This window comes from Penicillium vulpinum, assembly GCF_028829585.1.
Source record: "Penicillium vulpinum strain IBT 29486 chromosome Unknown utg000001l_segment0_segment0, whole genome shotgun sequence".
Taxonomy (NCBI): Eukaryota; Fungi; Ascomycota; class Eurotiomycetes; order Eurotiales; family Aspergillaceae; genus Penicillium; species Penicillium vulpinum.
The window spans coordinates 8,541,215-8,559,827 of NW_026643241.1; the positions used below are offsets into that span (position 1 = coordinate 8,541,215).

An 18,613-nucleotide genomic window follows, 5' to 3' on the forward strand; every position below is an offset into this window, starting at 1 on the left:
ATGGCCTCCTTCACCACTATACCAGCTGCACTCTGGCCAGCTCCCAGCCGCTATGGCTATAAATACCCCTTTCCCACCTATTCTCCGTCTAATACTGTCCTTATTTCGACTCAAACACCACTCCAAAAATCTCCCTCTGATCTTCCGTTGTGCTTTCTTCTATTTAGTAGTGTCGTGCGTTGATATATCTTGAGCTCCGAGGTAGTTCCTTCGTACGCTCGGCGAATTTTATTAGCTATATATCGTCGGACGCCTAATACCGGCAACCACGAAATCACGAGCGAATCCTCTTGTACTTCTCCTATCGATACCGACAATAATAGACCGTTCGAGCCCGATTCCTCTGAGACTGATCTCACCGAGCTAGAGCGCTCCCCTCCAGCGGGTCGAACAATTGCTCGGAAGAAGCTAAGCCTAAAGACTGGAACAAAATCGTTACCAACAGTCCTATCGAATATAGAACGTATCTACTAGGCCCGATACTAAGTGCCCGATGATAACACGGATAAGGACCTGGCCTAAGTACCGGAGGATTACGGCCGATCTAACAAAACAAAGAAATTGAAACTTCGACTGAAAGAGCGTTGGGCTTAGTAAGTGATTAGGATATCGTTGAAAGCTTATACTGTGTTAATATTAACTGATCGACTTAGCTTATTTTAGGTACTGCTAAATAAAAGCAATAGAACTATCCACTAATTATAAGTGGGGGGTTACGGAGGATACACTGCGTAAAGCGTTACCGAATAATATATATCGATTTCTCAATTGGTATCTGAAGCTAGAGTACAGTCCTAATAGTCGCCGCCAGAAAGGCTATACAAAGGCTAGCGCCCTTAAAGCGGATTAGAAGTACTTCCGAATTTACTACCAGCGAGTTACTAAAACCGAGATAAGTAAAGAGATAGGCGAGGCCGTTCGCACAGTTTGTTTTCGACCTCCCTCCTAATCGTCTATAGGAGGCTTACGCTAACAAAGATTGATAGGGTATAAGATACTTAGTGGATAAGCGCGGTCTGGATATACAACCGCGCGCAAATATCCCAGTATATATCGAAGATATAATTCTATTCAATAAGACAATCCTTTAAACACGGGAGAAGCGATTCTACTTAGGGTTTCAGCGTATTATCCTATATTTATATAACACTGTTAGGTTATTTACTATTAACCGAAAACAGGTAATGCTTAACCTTCAGTTTAAGTATTTATAAATATCGCTCCAGTAGGATCCGTACAGAGGACCTCCTAAGCCGATAATCGAACTCGAGCCCCAGTTTGTGAAAAGCGTCCTGGGTATATCGAAGCTGTAGGTAGTACCTAAGTCACACTTATTTACTACAATCAGACTGACTGATCGATATTACTTAGCAATACGTTTACGCTACCTAAAATTATCTACGGTGTATCACTTATCTTCAGCCCGTATATCCTACTCTTTATTATATTATTTTATATCTACGCCTTTGAAGCGCCTCACTTAATATCGATAGAAGACCTTCGGAGACTACTTATCGAGGGTGGTCGACAGGAAATACTACTTCCCTTAAAGAAAGAGATAGATAATTACTATATCTTCCTAAAGGTCGAGGTGATCTGTAGCCAGCCCCGTATTTTATAGGAGACACCAATAAATAGAAGCACACTCGACGCACAGCTCAGGATATCCAGTGAGATACACGGCTTCCTTAATTATTTTTTCTCTCACTAATTCCGATACGGAGGAGGTGATTTACTCGATAAGAGTGGTGAGTGGCCTATATATCCCTAAGTTTTCTGTAGATAGGTAGACTAAGTCTTTTATCTAGGTTTTGTTAGTGAAGTACAGCGTAATATAATTATAGCCTACACCACTAGTAGAACGTTTATTAAATATTATTGTCCCCGTCGGTATACTGGCTTATAAGAGATTATATACGGCCTCAATCTAGACAAAGAGTTCTTAAAGGCTGTGACCCGGATAAGTCGTTGGATTAATCGGCGACGACCACGATACCTAAGCGACACTGATCGGGAATCAGTAGAGAAAGACCTAGAACTGCAATCAGCTATATACTAGTAAGTTGATTTAGAGACCCAGTGCGCTGATCGCTCTTATAACCTAGTATTTCGGGCGATACTAGAGGACCAGAAGCGTTAAGTCCACAATCTACACCGGTGTCTATAAGACAAACAGCGGAAAGAAATACACCGCGATTTTAGTCGGAAATAGGCGGTAATTGATATTGAAAGACAGCTGACTAGTAGGGCTGTTAGTGATAAGCCTGCGCGCGAGGTATTACGGAAGGAGTTTAAAATACCATCGGAGCAGATTCTTCTCGTAGAGATATTCTTTACTTGGCCTACTACCGATTTATTAGAAGACAAGTAGACACGGCGTAACAAAGCTGTTACGGCTGGAATACAATATTGCAGCTTTCAGGAAGGTAGGCCCCTTAAGGGACAACGGAAGCGCTCTACCCCGTCCGACAATAAGGATATCGTTCCCTCTCCGCTAGCTCGAAAGGTAAAAGCTAATACACAGCTAAATACGTCGTAGGAGAAGGGATATACCTCTGGCGGGAAATATATCCCGAATACAGAGTAAACATTCGTATACTTCCAATACCCTAAGATATACTCCGACTATAATAGAGTGAAAAGGTATTTTAGGATATTATATCTAACGGACCGGATATATAATTTCTGCGATTTGTCCGTCCTACACGAGATACACTTGCGGAGGTATACCGAGGATATCTATAGCCTTCGAATATAAGCGTTAGATTCTACTCTTCCGATCTTTAAGGGCCTTACGCTATTTCTTTATTTCTCTACTTAGATACACTTAGCGGAGCTATACCTAGTGACTATTTCACTAAAGCGTACCTTATTTGTCCCGATTATTTAGAGTCACCGGAATAAAATCCTATTATAGTTGTTTCAACCTTTTGATTGATAGGTTATAATAAATTCGACTGCCTTCCTCTTTTACTTATCTCTGTATACCTATTAACTTTTCGTATATCTTATCACACAGATAAATCACTATTATAGAAGAGACCTTAAATATCGACTATAGGCCCTTAACTTTGTCTGTTTCCGCCTTAGGTGCTATCATTGAATTGTATCGTACAGCTGACTACTAAGAGTTTCTCTTAAGGCCTACCCGTGAACTTTTATATAAGCTTCGGGGTATAATCGAGATTTAAGGTTATTTAATAATATAGTTAGTCGGGACAGAAGTTACTAGTGATATAATATTCCTATTGTCCCGGTGCTTAAGTCTAGATATATTTCGAGGATATACTGGTGAGTCACTAGATATATATAGCGAATAACTAGTAAGTTACGTTATCTTACTATTAAGAGCGTAGATAATTATTTTTGCTTATATATTCGGGTATAATTCAGATATAAATAGATTGATCGTAGATCCTATCTCAGAAGTCTTCTAGCTAAGCAATAATATTGTTTTCTACTTTAAAAGGTAACTAACAGTATATAGCGCTGAAACCGTGGTCTTCCCTACTATATACCCCGAAAGCGTGCTGGTTCTAGATTTTGAATAGGGTCTCTACCTTCTAACGCTAGTTCAGAACCAAAAGGAACCTCTAGAAGGCGCGAAAGACTTTGTAACTTAATATCTCTTCAAAAAATTTGAATTAATACAGGGCTTTATAAACTAAGATTAAGTATAGATCTTCCTTAAAAGAGTCTAGATCCTCTATCTAGCTAATAATCAGCTTCTAGGGGGCTGATTTATATTGTCTTGAAATACAAAGTAATAAATAGGCCTATAGGAGAAATTAAAGAACGGGACTAAAGGAGAATAAAGGCTCACAGGGAATTATATAAGAGATTAAACAAGTAGAAGCTAATATAATGGTTTTCTTCTAAGAACGAGAGAAAACTGGAACAACGTATAAAAGTCTTTAGGTACAATAATATATAGTGAATTATTAGCGTATAGATAGTGCCTATTCTATTAGTAACCCGTAAAAGCTCGACGATTATATCCGCTTATTCTGAATCTAATAGATATTCCGAGAGAGTCCAGTAAAGCTTATTTAAACTTATATTTCGAAGTTAGTCCAATCTATATCTAGTAGCGAAGTTATACAAACGAGTATACACTAGCAGTGTCTTAGGATATTTACACAGGTGGTTTCTATCTCTACAATATAGTAAAGATATCGAATTGTCGGTCTTTACCTAGATATCTTTATAACTCGCAAAATAATTTTCTTTTAAGGGAAGTAGATCCTACGTTACAATATCGATTTTATCTTCGTATAAAGTATAACTCGATTTATCGGCTGCTAGAATAAAGACAGAGTAATCCCCACTGTAAAGGTACTAAAGGATATAGCCAAAGATATCCTCAATATCGTCGTTAACTATATAAATTATTTCGGGCGACCTTTTATAACGACCCCGGAGGCTTTAGATTATCCCGCTAGGCGCAGCGAATTTCTTCCCGTTAGGGCTAACCTCTAGGTATACGAGGGGGGAGATAAAGTCACTAGGTGTTTTTAGATAACGCCTCTAGAGGAAAGGAAAGCGTACTTACTCTAGCTGTAGTTAAATTATAACGAGATATTTCGTCGGTATTATCAATTAAACTCGAGGCAGCACTATATACAGGAGTATCGGAAGAAGTGAGCAGTATAAGTTTAAATAATTGATCAGTGGCTAATAAGAAATATATCGTCTATATACTACCTCAATATAATTGATCTAGGACGCTGACTCAGCGTACTAGAGCAAGGCCTACGAATCTTTCTTTCGTGGTCTCCTTCACCCCACTGGAACGCCCAGCCCCGCTACCTACGTTATTTGCTAGCTAGAAAAGGGGTATCTAGGGTAGAGGTTAAGATTTATCTTAGTGTAAGAGGCTCGCCTATTATAGTCTTACCTTCAGTATTAAACTAGAGGGTTTAAGAGCCCCCCTTAGGGACGTTTACCAAGAAATTGAGGCTAGATAAGCTTTACGATAGATTTAACTAAAAAGCTAGATATAGCGCTTCTTATATAGTATTCTGTATTTAGGGGGGCTTCTATAGATAGAGGAAGAGTGTTTTCTGGCCTATATTGTCCCTAGGCCGACAAAGATATAAATCTACTGCCTTAAGGCTAGTTATATAATAGATCTGTAGATCTACGTCTAGGCGGGCTTTGAGTCTAGAGATATAGGTCCGTGGTTAGGAAGCTATAGTAGGAAGGCTTTGGTTTTAGGTACTAAGTGGACGTAGACCCACTTTAGACGTATATCTACGGCTCCTAGTCTAGGTAGGCTTTATAGCTATTAACTAGCGGCTACCCTGGCTCAGTGACTATAAGGGTCCTCGGTCTTCTGACTACGGTCTATATAGGATATAAGTATTTTGATCTAGATCTCAAGTGTATTATTATCGCCTAATACCGGTGTTTTATCGGCCGATTATTATCACTACCGGGTTTAATTACTTATACGATCGAATTTACCGCCTCTTTACTTATAACCAGATCGTCGCCGAATATTATAAATATTGTGTTCGTGCTATCCTCAATCGCTATATTAAAGCACTGCCCCGGTGGGACCTACCGTAGATTCTGGTTATAAAACGTTACCTGACGTTCTCGCGCGTTTTTAGACGCTATTCGCCTAATAGGAGAGGGGTCAGATAGATCGACCACTATTTAGTGGACTAAGCGATTCCAGTCGCTGTGTTTATTACGTATACGGAACTTGATTGTCACTGCAGAATACTTAGCTGTATCGCTAGCTCCTTCTCCTCGCTCACGAGACTTATTTTATTCCTCGGGTAACTTATCTAACCTAGCTATTTCTATTGGTATACGCGTATCAGTCTACGCAGGAGACTCTCGTTATAGTAACGAAGAGGGGCGCTCTACTAGAGTGTCCTTCTGCGTAGTATCGGCTATAATATAGACCTCCGGCGAAGCGTCTAGTGGTACAGACTTAGACGACTATTCTTCCTGTTCCGATCGGATATTCCTTATTCTATAGTGTTCTGAGTTTTAATCGACCGAGCCTGATCTTTCTTCCGGTACCTATTGCTGGTCCTAAGTCAGGTTAACTTAACTAGCTATAGGCTATAAACTCTACTCTTTATTTATCTCTAACAAAGGATAATACTGTGCTTCGAGGAAATCAATTTAAGTACTAGGTCTTACTGTCTATTCCTAATCAGCCGTTCGTAACAGTGCGTTTATATCCTACTCTAGAGTTCCCTGTGGCGGAATAGATAACTTACGGGTTTATTAGCGCCGTTGCGTGCGGTTATATAGTTTGAATTTAGCGATCTCTCGCAGCGCCGCACTTTTAGTACCTACAATCCTAGAGGGGCCCGATATTATCTCCGATACCCTACGTCCTTCTAAAATTACCAGTGCTTTTTCAACTTCTTCCGATAAAGAAAGCTGCGCTGCTGTTTCTACCGCTTTATTCTCTTATTCGCCTACGTACTCTTCTATATTGATATCTATCGAAGATTCTCCCCCAGCTATATTTTCCTCGCCCCCTCCCCGCGGCTGCTTATCCTCAGTATCAGTAAGACAGAGGATTTTGTTTTCCTTACCTATTGGTACTATAGAGTCGTGATCTTTAAATCCAGCGGCGAGGGGGTGTTATTGCCTCTTATACAAATTTATATCTAGATATAGTGGTAGAGAGGCTATAGATATCAAACGAAACTCTCCTAGTGACTGTAGGGGTTATATCAAGGACAGTTAGTCGTACGAGACCGTTGATACTTATAGTTCCGTGGAGGTATACCTTGACCTAACAGAAGGCGAGGGAGGTCTCGAGGGAACAAACCTAAATCCAGCGTAACTATCTTCTGATTCTTCACCGTCGCCGAAACTATAACCCCCCTCAATAATCTCGCTGTACTCCGGTTTATCGGCTTCGGCTGGTTCTATATAAAGATAACCCTGCTTATTTTGACTTATTATACCCCTACTTCTAACGAACCCAAATTCTGTCTTAGATACTGGTTCCACTACCTCTCCTATCCGGCTACCTTCCGAATCAATACGCGCGGTTTCCTTGCTATAATAACGGTCGGTATATAATGATCGGTGTCTTCGCTGCTATTATTGCTGTTACCTCTATAGCTTTTTCGCTTACTTCTGCTGATGTCTCCCTCGGTGTATATCTTTCAAACGTTACCGCTCTAAGTTACTATCCTGCCCAGCTCCTATACCCGCAGACCCAACCCGTTCTCCTATATCTTACAGCGAACTATTGCTCGGAATAAAAAGCGGGGATATTGGTAAGTCTAGAGTTAGAGATCTACCCGCTGTGTCGTTGTTTTTACGGGGTATTAATAGCTTGCTGAAGAAGGTAAAGTAGACACTCCTCCTTACTAAAGTAGAAGTAGCTTTTCGTTCCCTTTAGAGGGAATCACTATAGAGTTAGTCGATGAAAAGGAATTGACAATCTTGCAGTTAGGCTTCGGTTTGCAGATATCTATATCGAGATTCCTTCTTAAATTCCCTCCCACTAACAAATTGTACTAGAAGCTTATAGTCAAGAAGGACGGCCCTTAAGAAGCACTCGGTGACTTTATTGATCAGAGATTCAATTTCTTCCCTATTGTACCGATAACGATCTAGTCGATAGGCTCTTAAAAGAGTATCTTTCGCAATTTACCGATCTAGCGACTGCTGAATAAGCTACTCAATTTGTGGTGACTAAAACCTAAGTCTCTTTGCGAGTACAGCCATCTTATACAGTATTATAGGCTCTACTACCTTATAATTAGGCTTCGCTGTAGGATTTTTCTTCTAAGGCTTTTTAGATAACTTCGGGTAGTGATATATAGTATAGAGCTATAGTTATCGATATCCAAGTTCCGCTAGGTCCCCCTAGGAGTGCGAGTAAGATCGAAACCCAGTTTCGGATATTTATATCAAGAACTGTGTATAGGTAGAATCAAAAGACAAGAAGGCCGCACGCGTAGCGCCTCTAATCGTGGGGAATAACCTAGAAGGTATAATAAGCCGTTTAATATAGTTTGTGTATGATTCTAGGTACCAGAGATCTTTGAAAAACGTATATAGGGATAGAATTATACCCTCTGTCCTCTTTAATCGCTTCTAAATTGAGGTCCGCTCGGATACTGTGAAGTTTAAAAAGACTTCGCCACTATATATAAGACCTTTTACGGTGGTTCTATCCTTCGAGGAGACTCTAGGTACTAGGAGTTACAATATTTCCACCGTATAAGGGTTAACTTTAAGTATCTTAGCACAATCGTATCCTACGAGTGAAGACTAGTATTCCTGTAGCCTAGTCAGTGCGTGAACTATCTCCTGCGAACGTAATCAGTATCTATATTTTTTTAAGAGTTAGACGACCTTACCTTATCGCAGCAAATAGCTAGAGCCTGCGGAAGAGATCCGATTTATATTCTATATATTATTAAGGAGGGTAAGCCGAGTAATAAGTTAAAAGCAGCTCGGACGCTCGGATAAGACTTAAGTCCGCGAAGCCGCCTGGCTTTATTATCTAACAGCCGCGCTAACTATCGATTTTCGAAGTGTAAATTTGCTTTATATCGATATTACCGAACTTTTAGGTAAATCTCACTATCGCTTAGAACTCTCTCGTTAGAATATTTATCGACAAGGCTTATTTAAAGATCGGGACTAATATCTTAGGGTTATTAAAACTGCAGGAAAGTATATAGTGGATTTCTGGCTTACTATCCAAATATAAGTTAACAGTCCACTATTGGTCGATCGACAGTAAATAGTGTTCTCCGGCCTTTAATCGATATTGACTATAAAGGCACTGTATAGAACCAGTAGAGAAATAGAGGTATAGGTAGCGGCTCGGTTGATCAGTTATTATATTAGCGGCGTTTACTCGCCCTACTTAAAGAGCCTTATAGAGATACTCTCTTGATACAACAGCGCTCACGTGGTTATATATATCGAGTCTTCGATAACCTTCTTTGTTAAATACCTCACAGAGTCTTTCTATATTTTTTGTGTTTATATATTGCGAAATAGATAGGTAGGGGGTAATCTAGCTGATATTAACCTTGGCTGTTCCTTAGTAAGTCCGATACCTTTCTGTCACAATCTACAGCTTAGGATCTATATATATAGACTCGTCTATAGTACTGGTGAGGTAGAATATACGTAGTAGTAGAGTATCGGTTATTTATATTTAACTAGTCTTAGCCTCACAGAAGAAAGGGTCTACCTAGCTGATTCAGCGTCCTAGTGACTAATATAACTACAAAAGCTGGGGGTGGCCCTTAAAACAAATTTACTTCTATTGATACAATTATATTATAAATAGGCCTCTTCGCCTTTAAGTGCTATACGTTTCTACCTTATTTCCTTTCTGTATATCTTAATCTAGCCCAAATATATCGAAACAAGATAAGCACTGCACAGCGATTGACTTTAAGAGCTACTAAGAACGGCTTACAAATAACCTATTATAAGAGACACCCTTAAGCAAACAGCTACACTAGTTTAATACACCCACCTAATTAGATAGTAATTCTAACTTAAAAAAGATAAAAACGTCTCCCCGGAGCGAATATATACGAAAGGTTGTGAGTAGAGGCCCCAAACTCTTTAGCTTACCTCAGGTATACGAGGAAGGTATATCTCGCGGGTTAATCGTAAGGGAGGAATCACCCTAGGACACTTATCGTCGGACACTTAGGTATAATCTAGTAGGTGAGGTGTTTATTGCAGCTCGCCGTTCCCGTCCGTCCTAGGTAGTAGCTATTCGGGAGTACACCAAAGGGGATATAGCTAAAATACAACGGCTGTATAATATCCTTAACCACGATAATATATTAACGGCCCGAGAGTGCTTCGTAAATAAAGGATATATATACGCTCTCGTTAACGACCTCCAGCTTACTTTGGAGCAGCTTATAGGGTGTCGGTCTCTCTATCCTACGGAGGCGGAATTAGCTTATATAACTTAGTAGGTATATAGCTCTTAACACTTCAAGTATTTTAAGCTCACAACAGTGCAGATTTTGGATAGTTTATATTACCTCAATAAAACTGGATTAGAACACTAGTCTCTGATATACCGGAATATTCTTCTCGGCCTAGATAGCGTTATTAAGATCGGTAAGTGGCAATTACCTCCTTCGTAATAATTATTCTAACCCCCTATAGCCAGCTTAGAGATATATATAGAACGTCCGCCGGGTCAAGCACAGAATATATATATCAAAACTCTCGCTTCTATTACTATAGAAATTATACAGAAGTATATAAAAGATAATAGAATAGTGGGAGTAGATAATGTGGATCGTTGGCCTATCGACTCGGATACCTTTAGGTTCCTTTCCGCCCTCTCGACAGCAAAGTCTATTGAATCTTTAAAAGATATACCTAAGCCAATATATTACGAGTAGACAAATATAAAACTAATATTTATCAGTAACCGCTTATCCGTAAAGAAAGTCGATTGGTAGGAGAGTTAATACTTCTTAATCGGTCTGTTTTAGTCTCTATAAGGATATTCTATTCCTACAAGAGATAGTAGGAAACGATATCTTTTAAGGAATTGTGAGTATTGGCTTGCTTATGGTTTTCAAAGGTTCCATTATATACCGGTAACTTTCAATTATATCGGAAAGGCTCTCAGTAAATATATTAAGCTTATATCTAGATAATACAATATATCAGCTTATATACTTCAGCAAAGAGCTATCGGTAAAGCTCTAATCTTAAGTACAGAAGAAACTAAGAACCTAGAAGTGCTATATTTTCCCCAATAAATCCTTAAACAGCGGCTAGGTCCTAACTCTTCAGAATATCACAGTACAAAACCAATAATTACTAGTTATAAGTGGAGATCGTGGGCTTAGAATATTGTCTGAAAATTGAGATAGGTATAAGGCGCTATTCCTAAAATAAGATATAGCTACTATATAAGGGACTTTATATATACTACGTGATTGACTTATAGTGGCTACGTGATTAACTTATAACCGGCCTATCGGGAGGCTACAGCTGACCGAAATCCTCTAATAGACCACAATCTTTATCACGAATTTATTGAAGAACTTAAAGGATAGGGACCGAGAAGGTAGTGCTATCCGTAACTACCAGCCAGCGCGCGTATCGAGAAGACAAGGATTGGTTATAGAGTATAATCTAATAACGTTAGCTTAGGGGGTTATTTAGAGATAATTCTAAGTTAGTAATTGCGACTTAGAAAAGGCCCCTCCCTCTAGGGCACAGTTCCCTGCGGCCTAAGAGTAAGAGAGAGACAATAGCATTGTGAAATAATATATTTAACTCAATACCTACTAGATATAATTATAGCCTTAGAATCTCTAGAGAAAGATTAGGTAGGAAGAAGCAATTCTAGACAGAGACTTAAGGTTAGGAACTACCTATCTTTCTAGCTTATATAAAGTTGCTTTATTCTCTACGGGCGCCTCTTAGATAATATTTAGCTGGTCCTAGGAAAAGCCGCTATCACCTCTAAGTATAAGGTCTACTACTATAGACTCAAACGATCGATAAAGACTGGTTAGAGCTAGGTAGCGATTGAGAATATAAATAGCCAATATATCTACTATTTTATTCTGAAAAGCTGTTCTTCTACCTCTATTTCAAAGTCAGCAATATAACTATTCTATAGGGTATAAATAAGCGTATATTTAATTTACCAAGTCTTCACTGGCTAGTAAAATCACACTAAGTCCTATATAAGTAGCAGCTTTCTACCAACGCTCGCCCCAGCGGTATTGATCACTCAAATAGTCGCGATCTATTTTTTAGGGCACAAATTAGTTCCTATAAAAAGCCTATAAGATAGAATCTCTAGCGATCGTAGGGATTACCCTCTGTTATCGGTTAAGCGGAATACCGTTATTCTCACTTTCCTTCAAATCATTGATATGATTTTCGAAATAAATATAGATCCAAATCTAGGTAAGACAGCGATTTATATCGTCTAACTTCAAAACTGAATAAGTGAGCGAGTTCAGGTACCTCAGATATAACACGTATACCGTTAGGGACGAAGTCAAGTTAACACAAGGTAAGGTATACAAGTAACAGTTAAGTAAAAGAGACTTAAACGAGGTAATCGGGCCGTCGGATCGTATAATTGTGATCAAGCTATCACCGTAGTCTTCGACGTCTCGAGCTTATTTTACGCTTATAGTCTCGCCAGTTGCAATCTGATATATTGTTTGAATACAGTTAACGTACTCAGCTACCTAGGTCCGGTTATCGACTAGCTTATATTTGTGAAAGGTTTCCCTTTCGATCTCTTATAATTTCAGAAGCTTAAGATCTAGTGAAGTGAGGGCTCTTCTCTAGTAGTGATTTTTAAGGCTAAAAGCACTGAAATTGTCTTCACTAGGCTTTGAATACTCGAGTTATTCTTTTTCGTTAATCACGATAGGTTGGATTTCTGTGTTTCCACGTTTCGCAAAGGTATATACGCCTAGACTTAAAGTTTGGAGACCTATTGTTATTATCTCTTTGTTACTGTCTGTGGACTGTATCAACTGTAAGCTCCTATCTAATAGCAGAGGGACTTCTGGCCTATTTAAATAAAGCTAAGGGGTATATTTCAGTAAATACTAACGCTCAGTACAGTCTCCTATATTGATAAAGCTGTATTGTGAAGTAGCCAGATATTTTTTATCGTAGAGTGCCTCTGGTGTGAGCCAGGTATCCCAATTAACAAGGTCATCATCAGAAATATCGGGTCCAGGGGCACTATAAGAGACTAAAGTGTCTGGGTCAAATAATACTATTATTTGTGTACTAGTCGGCGACACTAAGAAATTAATAGTTAACTTCTCGTAACGGTAGGCTTAAAGGGGGAATATCTAGATAGTAGAAGAATTACCTCGTGGTCTATTAAGTAAAGTATAAAGAGGAACAGACACTGAATTCGGATAGCTAGATAAATAAAGGAAGAAAGCGAATAGCTAGAAAATAAATTAAACAATAGTATATAGGGGTTTCTAGCGCCCCCAAAAGGCGTATCTTAAAAGGTAACAACTAGGAGCCGTTTTAGTTACAACCCCAAAAAGGTGTCGTAACCTAAACGGCAATTAATTGAATTATTTGACCACGATTTTTATCTTATAGCCACAGTTTTCCTAACCCAACAAAAAACGTTAAAGTAGATTTTACCGGTCGCTATACCCTAATAAAAATACTCGTCAACGCAGTAGTAAGGTTATAGTCAGAACGGAATCGCTTTCTAAGAAACCATAAGAATTAGAACAGAAGCCGATTAGGAAATAGAGTATACCCTGTTTACAAATCCTGAATTGTGCCGTGACTAGAATAAATAAGAATAGATCACAGAAGTATAGAGTATACGCTGTTCCTTAGGCCGGGGAATACACTAAATCGGTTTACGGTGACGGTAAAGAACAGATCGGGTACAATAGTTAAACTTATTTCTAGAGGGCGGTGAATTCTATTTAATCTGTGGCTAATTAGTTATTTCGCTGACCCTACCCGCCCCACTTAACAGATTGATCCCTTCTCGTTATAAAGGTTAAAACTCTATCTTATATAACCTTACTCTCTGTTCGAGGTATTTACGAACTAATTCTCTCAAACAGTCTCGTACTTTATACGATACGGATACTAGGAAGTTAGTGTCTAGTTTATTATTCAAGGTGATAGACTTACCTATAACTAGAACCTCACCGCGGTCTTTATAAGTGTTTAGCAGCTATTTTATATTTCGCCCAGAAGCCTCTTCTGATATAATTTTATTATATCGAGGCTTTCTATTGAAAACTATCGCGCAGCGATACTAGCCAAACGGCTTACTATATTCTATTATCTAGTTTAATACTACAAAAAAGGATATTTCGAGTATCTATATTATATTATCAGTGCGAGTATAGTCAAACAAGAACAGCAAACCTATATAGCTATTATCTAAGATATTATCGCTTAATAAGCTGTTCAGTAGCGGTTAGGCTGCAACAGTAATATCTGAGAAATTCAGTATCGCTAGTTAGCTCTCTAAACGTAGAGGCCGAACTTACCCAATATTTAGACCTCCTATATAAAATATACCCGGCGTATATATAACGTGTAAGTGTTATACCCGTACAGGAGCTTTTTAAGATAAGATATAATACCTACTATACCGAAATCGGTCGCAATTACCAAGATATATTCGTAATAGTCTACAGATTTACTGACTCTATACGGCCCGTTAACAAATACTGTTAAGGAAGTATAGCTATCTAGGGCTGTACGATAGTAAATAGTCTTAGTGAGTCCTCTTCGAGGTTGAACAAAAAGCTCTAGGATATCCTACTTTTCTAGCGACTAAGATATCACTATAAACGGGTATATCTAGGCCTAGGAGAATAGGCTTACCGCGGGTATCCAGAGGCTTATATATTGGCCTACCTCGATATATAGGGGCCTTATAAGTACAATCCTTACTTTCAGCGGTGTTACCTCTTTGCTCTGTATCGGCGTTTATTATACCCGATTATATCTAATAGAGGCACGAGAATAGGGACGTAGGGGGAAGACACCGTTCCTAAAGATAAAAAGGAAAAGTTCGACTAGCAATATAAGTAGTATTGTGCTAAGCGGAATATAAATATACAGCCGGGGTAGCAGAGTACCGGATAGTAGATACCGCTATACAGAATATATACAAGCTGTGGCTAGGGCTTAGTGCAGTCGAAGGAATAGCTCGTAAAGGAAACGGCGAATAAAAGGGAAAGATAACAATAAAATCGCGGCTATAATCACAGAGCCCTAAGAAGGATTAGCACTACTAATCTGACAGGGTAGGTTAAGCGAGAGCGACGACAAACAATTAATACGAAGAGGTTAGGCTTCTCGCGAAGTATCCAGCTCTTCCGATCAGTTATTATTGCTATAATAATATATAAACCAAGAAGAATACCAGTTATCCAACCCACAGCCCGATAGATACGCTTACACACTATCAAAGAAACACCTATAGCGTTTGCAAGGAATCCCAGATAGTGTGCTAAAAACAAGAAACTTATATTGATCACTGAAAGGGTTCCGGCGCGGTCTCTTACTATTATTATTAACGGAGTCTTGAAGGCAACAAGAAAAACATTTATTACAGCGTACGCGAGATATAATAAGGTATCTGCTCGAGTGCAAGGAGCAATCAGCCTATAGCGACCCCACAAGTATAGATATATTAAGTGTTTCGTAATAAGGAACAACAAAATTCTGAGTAGATTCAGAAAGGAGGGGGCTATACGAATAAGAAAGAGCATTGTCAGTAAGTACCCCACTGCAATAGCGTAAAAGATCGTGATTTCTATTGTCAGTCAGGACTTAGATATTATATATTTTTCAACTATTGCAAGGAAACCACGGTGCTTTATACTCCTAGGATAGTAATCCTCACCAGTAGGATAACTAATATTTATACCGGAAGCAACAACTCGTTCAGCGTTACTACGTTTATTTCTCAGGCACCTATATCGCTGCTTAGAACCGTTGTTATATACTCTAAGGTGTATATCTCTTATGATATAGTCTATTGCAGGGCGGCTTATCTTCCTTTCCCTGCCCCAATCTGGCGGCTCTTCCCGGTTAAGCTTCGAGCCTCTTCCTGCTTTATTTATAAAGCTCAAAATGATATTTTAGACAACTGTGGTATTTGGCTTAGCACAGCCTCTGATATACTTCTTGATATAGCAAGTAAGAGGGTGAAAGGAAAAGCAACAACTGTTTTTCACAATAATGTCTATAGGCGAAAACATACTGCAATAAGGATTGAAATACACTTATATACTCTAGTATACAGCAGCTGCGTTATAAAGTGCCTATCGTTACTCCCTAAAAACCGTCTCCTCCCTAGTTTTCTCCAAGTCACGATCTGTTATCACAGTCGGAGTCGGGTAATAAGAGCTCTGGTAAGTTAGCGCTCCACCTAGTAGATAATGCTATATAGTTTATATACCAATTGCGAAGTAAGAAAAGCCTAAAAGCCCGAAGTATCCGCCGACAAGATATACACCTGACCGGTCTCCCGTATACGAATACCTACGTATATATCTGCGCTGTATATCCTACTATATTCGTATACCTTTTTTATCAGACTTATTTTGCGACGGTATTATTTTTGCTGTATCAATTTTATTTTCGAAGTGACTTCCTTGGACCTAGTGGCCTTAATAGCGGCTATTAAGCGGATTGCCTTGATATATAGGGGTATTTAGGAGAAGAGAAACCTATATAGAAAATATAGATAGCGGGGACTCTTATAAAACTTAGGTCTACTAATAGGAAAGGGCTCAATAAATACAAATTTTATTGCACGAAGGGGAGTTATCAATCATAGAACGCAAAAAGACCACGAAAATTGGTCTTTTATATATTGAACTTATAAGGCGGCCCCCGTAAGACTAGAAGGGTATTCACCGGTGTTATTTGCGGTTATTAAATAGGTGCGGTAAGGTAAATACAACCGTTCTTTCAACGTTATTGACATATTACCCGCTATACCTTTTACGTGACTGCAATATCACTACAGTATACCTTCAGCACCAGTAACCCTTTATATTAATCGAAATATTTATCAGTGTATATACCTGATCTTAAGCAGCCGGGTAAATAAATTTATTATCGGTTAACGTAAAAAAAAGACTATTCCGGGCGGTGCCTAGATATTAGGAAATACGCGTTATTTAGGGCGGAGGGTATAGTATAGCTAACAGTATTTAATAGATATTAAACTTTTTTCACTGTATTTGCATTAATTATATATAAACGAATTAATCAGTTTATTATTCTTTTCGGCTATTCTTTACGCCCCCAGCGGAAAGTTTATATAATTATATAGCTAGGCAGAATCATAGTGTCGAGACACTAGAGAGAGGCAATAAAATATATACCCTGCGATTGAGAGACTAAAACCCGATCTACTAGTCCTGGGAGATAGCCTTGTCAATCAGTTTTAATAACACAAATTAAAATACAGATATAAGTGTAGGTAACAGAAAGAAGAGGTGATATATATTGACTGGGTAAAAAGCTGGTGTAAATATTTTTTAGAGTGAGGTATTATATTGATAAACGATACGATAAAACGGTTATTAGGAGTCGACCGAACGTGTATTGTTAACGACGATACTAGTATTACAGAATAATAAGGATAGAATAATTAATAGCGTGCTAAGAGTTGTCAACGAGCGTAAGAAGGCCAATCAATACTAGTAAAGTATAAAGGTTAATAGGTAAGAGAAGATTTATAGCCGATAAGAAACAATTGATTGTCTCAGAAATCCGACTACAAAATTGTTGAAAACAATAAATAAACCGATTAATTTATTTATCTTTTTTATCAACGCAGTAAAAGAAAGTGTTTATTAAGTATAATTAGCTAGGAAACACTCTCTACTTTAAACCAAGCGAATTTCCTAATACCTAGGCACCCCTAATATCTATTAGAAGAATCATTTTATCCTACCTACCCACAAATCTAGTGAAAACCTTAAAGAAAAGACTTGACCTAAAGGAGCCTTAAACAGCTGAATCGACCTACCTGATAAGCTATAGATAATAGAAGATAAGTGTTGTGCTTAAATAACCGAGAATAAACGTAAGCAACGAAGGATATAATATACCCTTAGAAGTTCACCAGCCTACTTATATAGCTTATATCGATCGGTACCTAGGGCTTTAGTACGCTTTAACAGCCACAGGTCAAATACCTACTCCGAAGGCCCTGTTATCGGTAGCTATTTTCTACTTTACGTATTCACTCGGACCGAAGCGGTTTAATATCTCCTTATTGATGAATTTTTATAGTGTATCTCTAAAATATATTATTTGAGAAAAGTACTATTTTTGTCTGGCTACTTTTGTATAAATAGGATTTTTATAGTGAATGATAGCGGAGTCTCTTTCGTATTTACACTAGTGATATAGAAAACCTATAAGGGAAAAACCACACCTAAAGAAACCTATCTGCTATAGTAAGAAAGATATAACTGCCTTATATCGTCCCTAATATTTTACTGTTTCTCTTATTTATACCTAGGGCAGCTAGAGACCGGACCTGATTGTACTGTTATAGACAACGGAGAAGACACCGATAAAGTTGATAAAGTCAATACCGACCCATTCGATACTGAGGAAGTCGATATCCCTACTGGGGATATTCCTACTAAGGATGTCGCCGCTGAGGATATCCCCGCTGAGGATATTCCTACTGAGGATATTGCTGCTGAGGATGTTCCTACCGAGGATGTCCCTGCTGAGGATATTCCTGCTGAGGATATCCCCGCTAAGGATATTCCTACTGAGGAAGTAGGTAACGATAAAGGTATACTAGAAGCAATACACAAGCTACCAACCTTCAATCTATTGTATAATATATATCCTACCTGATCTCCCCCTCGGTTAAGGAATTTGATATCTCTATTATCGTTTACCTATATCTATACAATAGGCTGGCCGTTTTCCGAGCTATATATATCCACTTTTAGGTTAGAGTATTCCTTACGAATACTATATATAATATTGCTTAGATCTAGCTTTAGGGTTTAGGGTTCAGGGTTCAGGGTTTAGGGGGTTTAGGGTTTAGGGTTTAGGGTTTAGGGTTTAGGGTTTAGGGTTTAGGGGGTTTAGGGTT

At 38.6% G+C, this 18,613-nt stretch overlaps 3 protein-coding genes across 3 annotated transcripts; 2 read left to right on the top strand and 1 right to left on the bottom strand.

Annotated features, from left to right (window-relative positions):
- On the top strand, nt 1–2,587 carry N7479_003071 (uncharacterized protein; the record flags this gene model as incomplete). Its single annotated transcript, XM_057250768.1, has 14 exons — nt 1–174; nt 202–463; nt 559–593; nt 851–925; nt 987–1,046; nt 1,230–1,309; nt 1,372–1,610; nt 1,639–1,748; nt 1,845–1,890; nt 1,932–2,058; nt 2,135–2,215; nt 2,245–2,320; nt 2,372–2,506; nt 2,540–2,587. The coding sequence occupies 14 exons, from the start codon at nt 1–3 to the stop codon at nt 2,585–2,587; spliced, it is 1,548 nt and encodes a 515-aa protein (XP_057115200.1).
- A 9,781-nt stretch (nt 2,588–12,368) lies between these two features.
- On the bottom strand, nt 12,369–14,864 carry N7479_003072 (uncharacterized protein; the record flags this gene model as incomplete). Its single annotated transcript, XM_057250769.1, has 6 exons — nt 12,369–12,532; nt 12,581–12,714; nt 14,075–14,286; nt 14,353–14,445; nt 14,467–14,625; nt 14,805–14,864. Coding segments are annotated over 6 exons (822 nt in total), but the record flags the coding sequence as incomplete, so codon positions are not given.
- Nucleotides 14,865–15,717: 853 nt separating this feature from the next.
- N7479_003073 (uncharacterized protein) lies at nt 15,718–18,288 on the top strand (the record flags this gene model as incomplete). The annotated part of the gene is made up of 2 exons (XM_057250770.1): nt 15,718–15,727; nt 18,056–18,288. Coding segments are annotated over 2 exons (243 nt in total), but the record flags the coding sequence as incomplete, so codon positions are not given.
- Nucleotides 18,289–18,613: the final 325 nt, after the last annotated feature.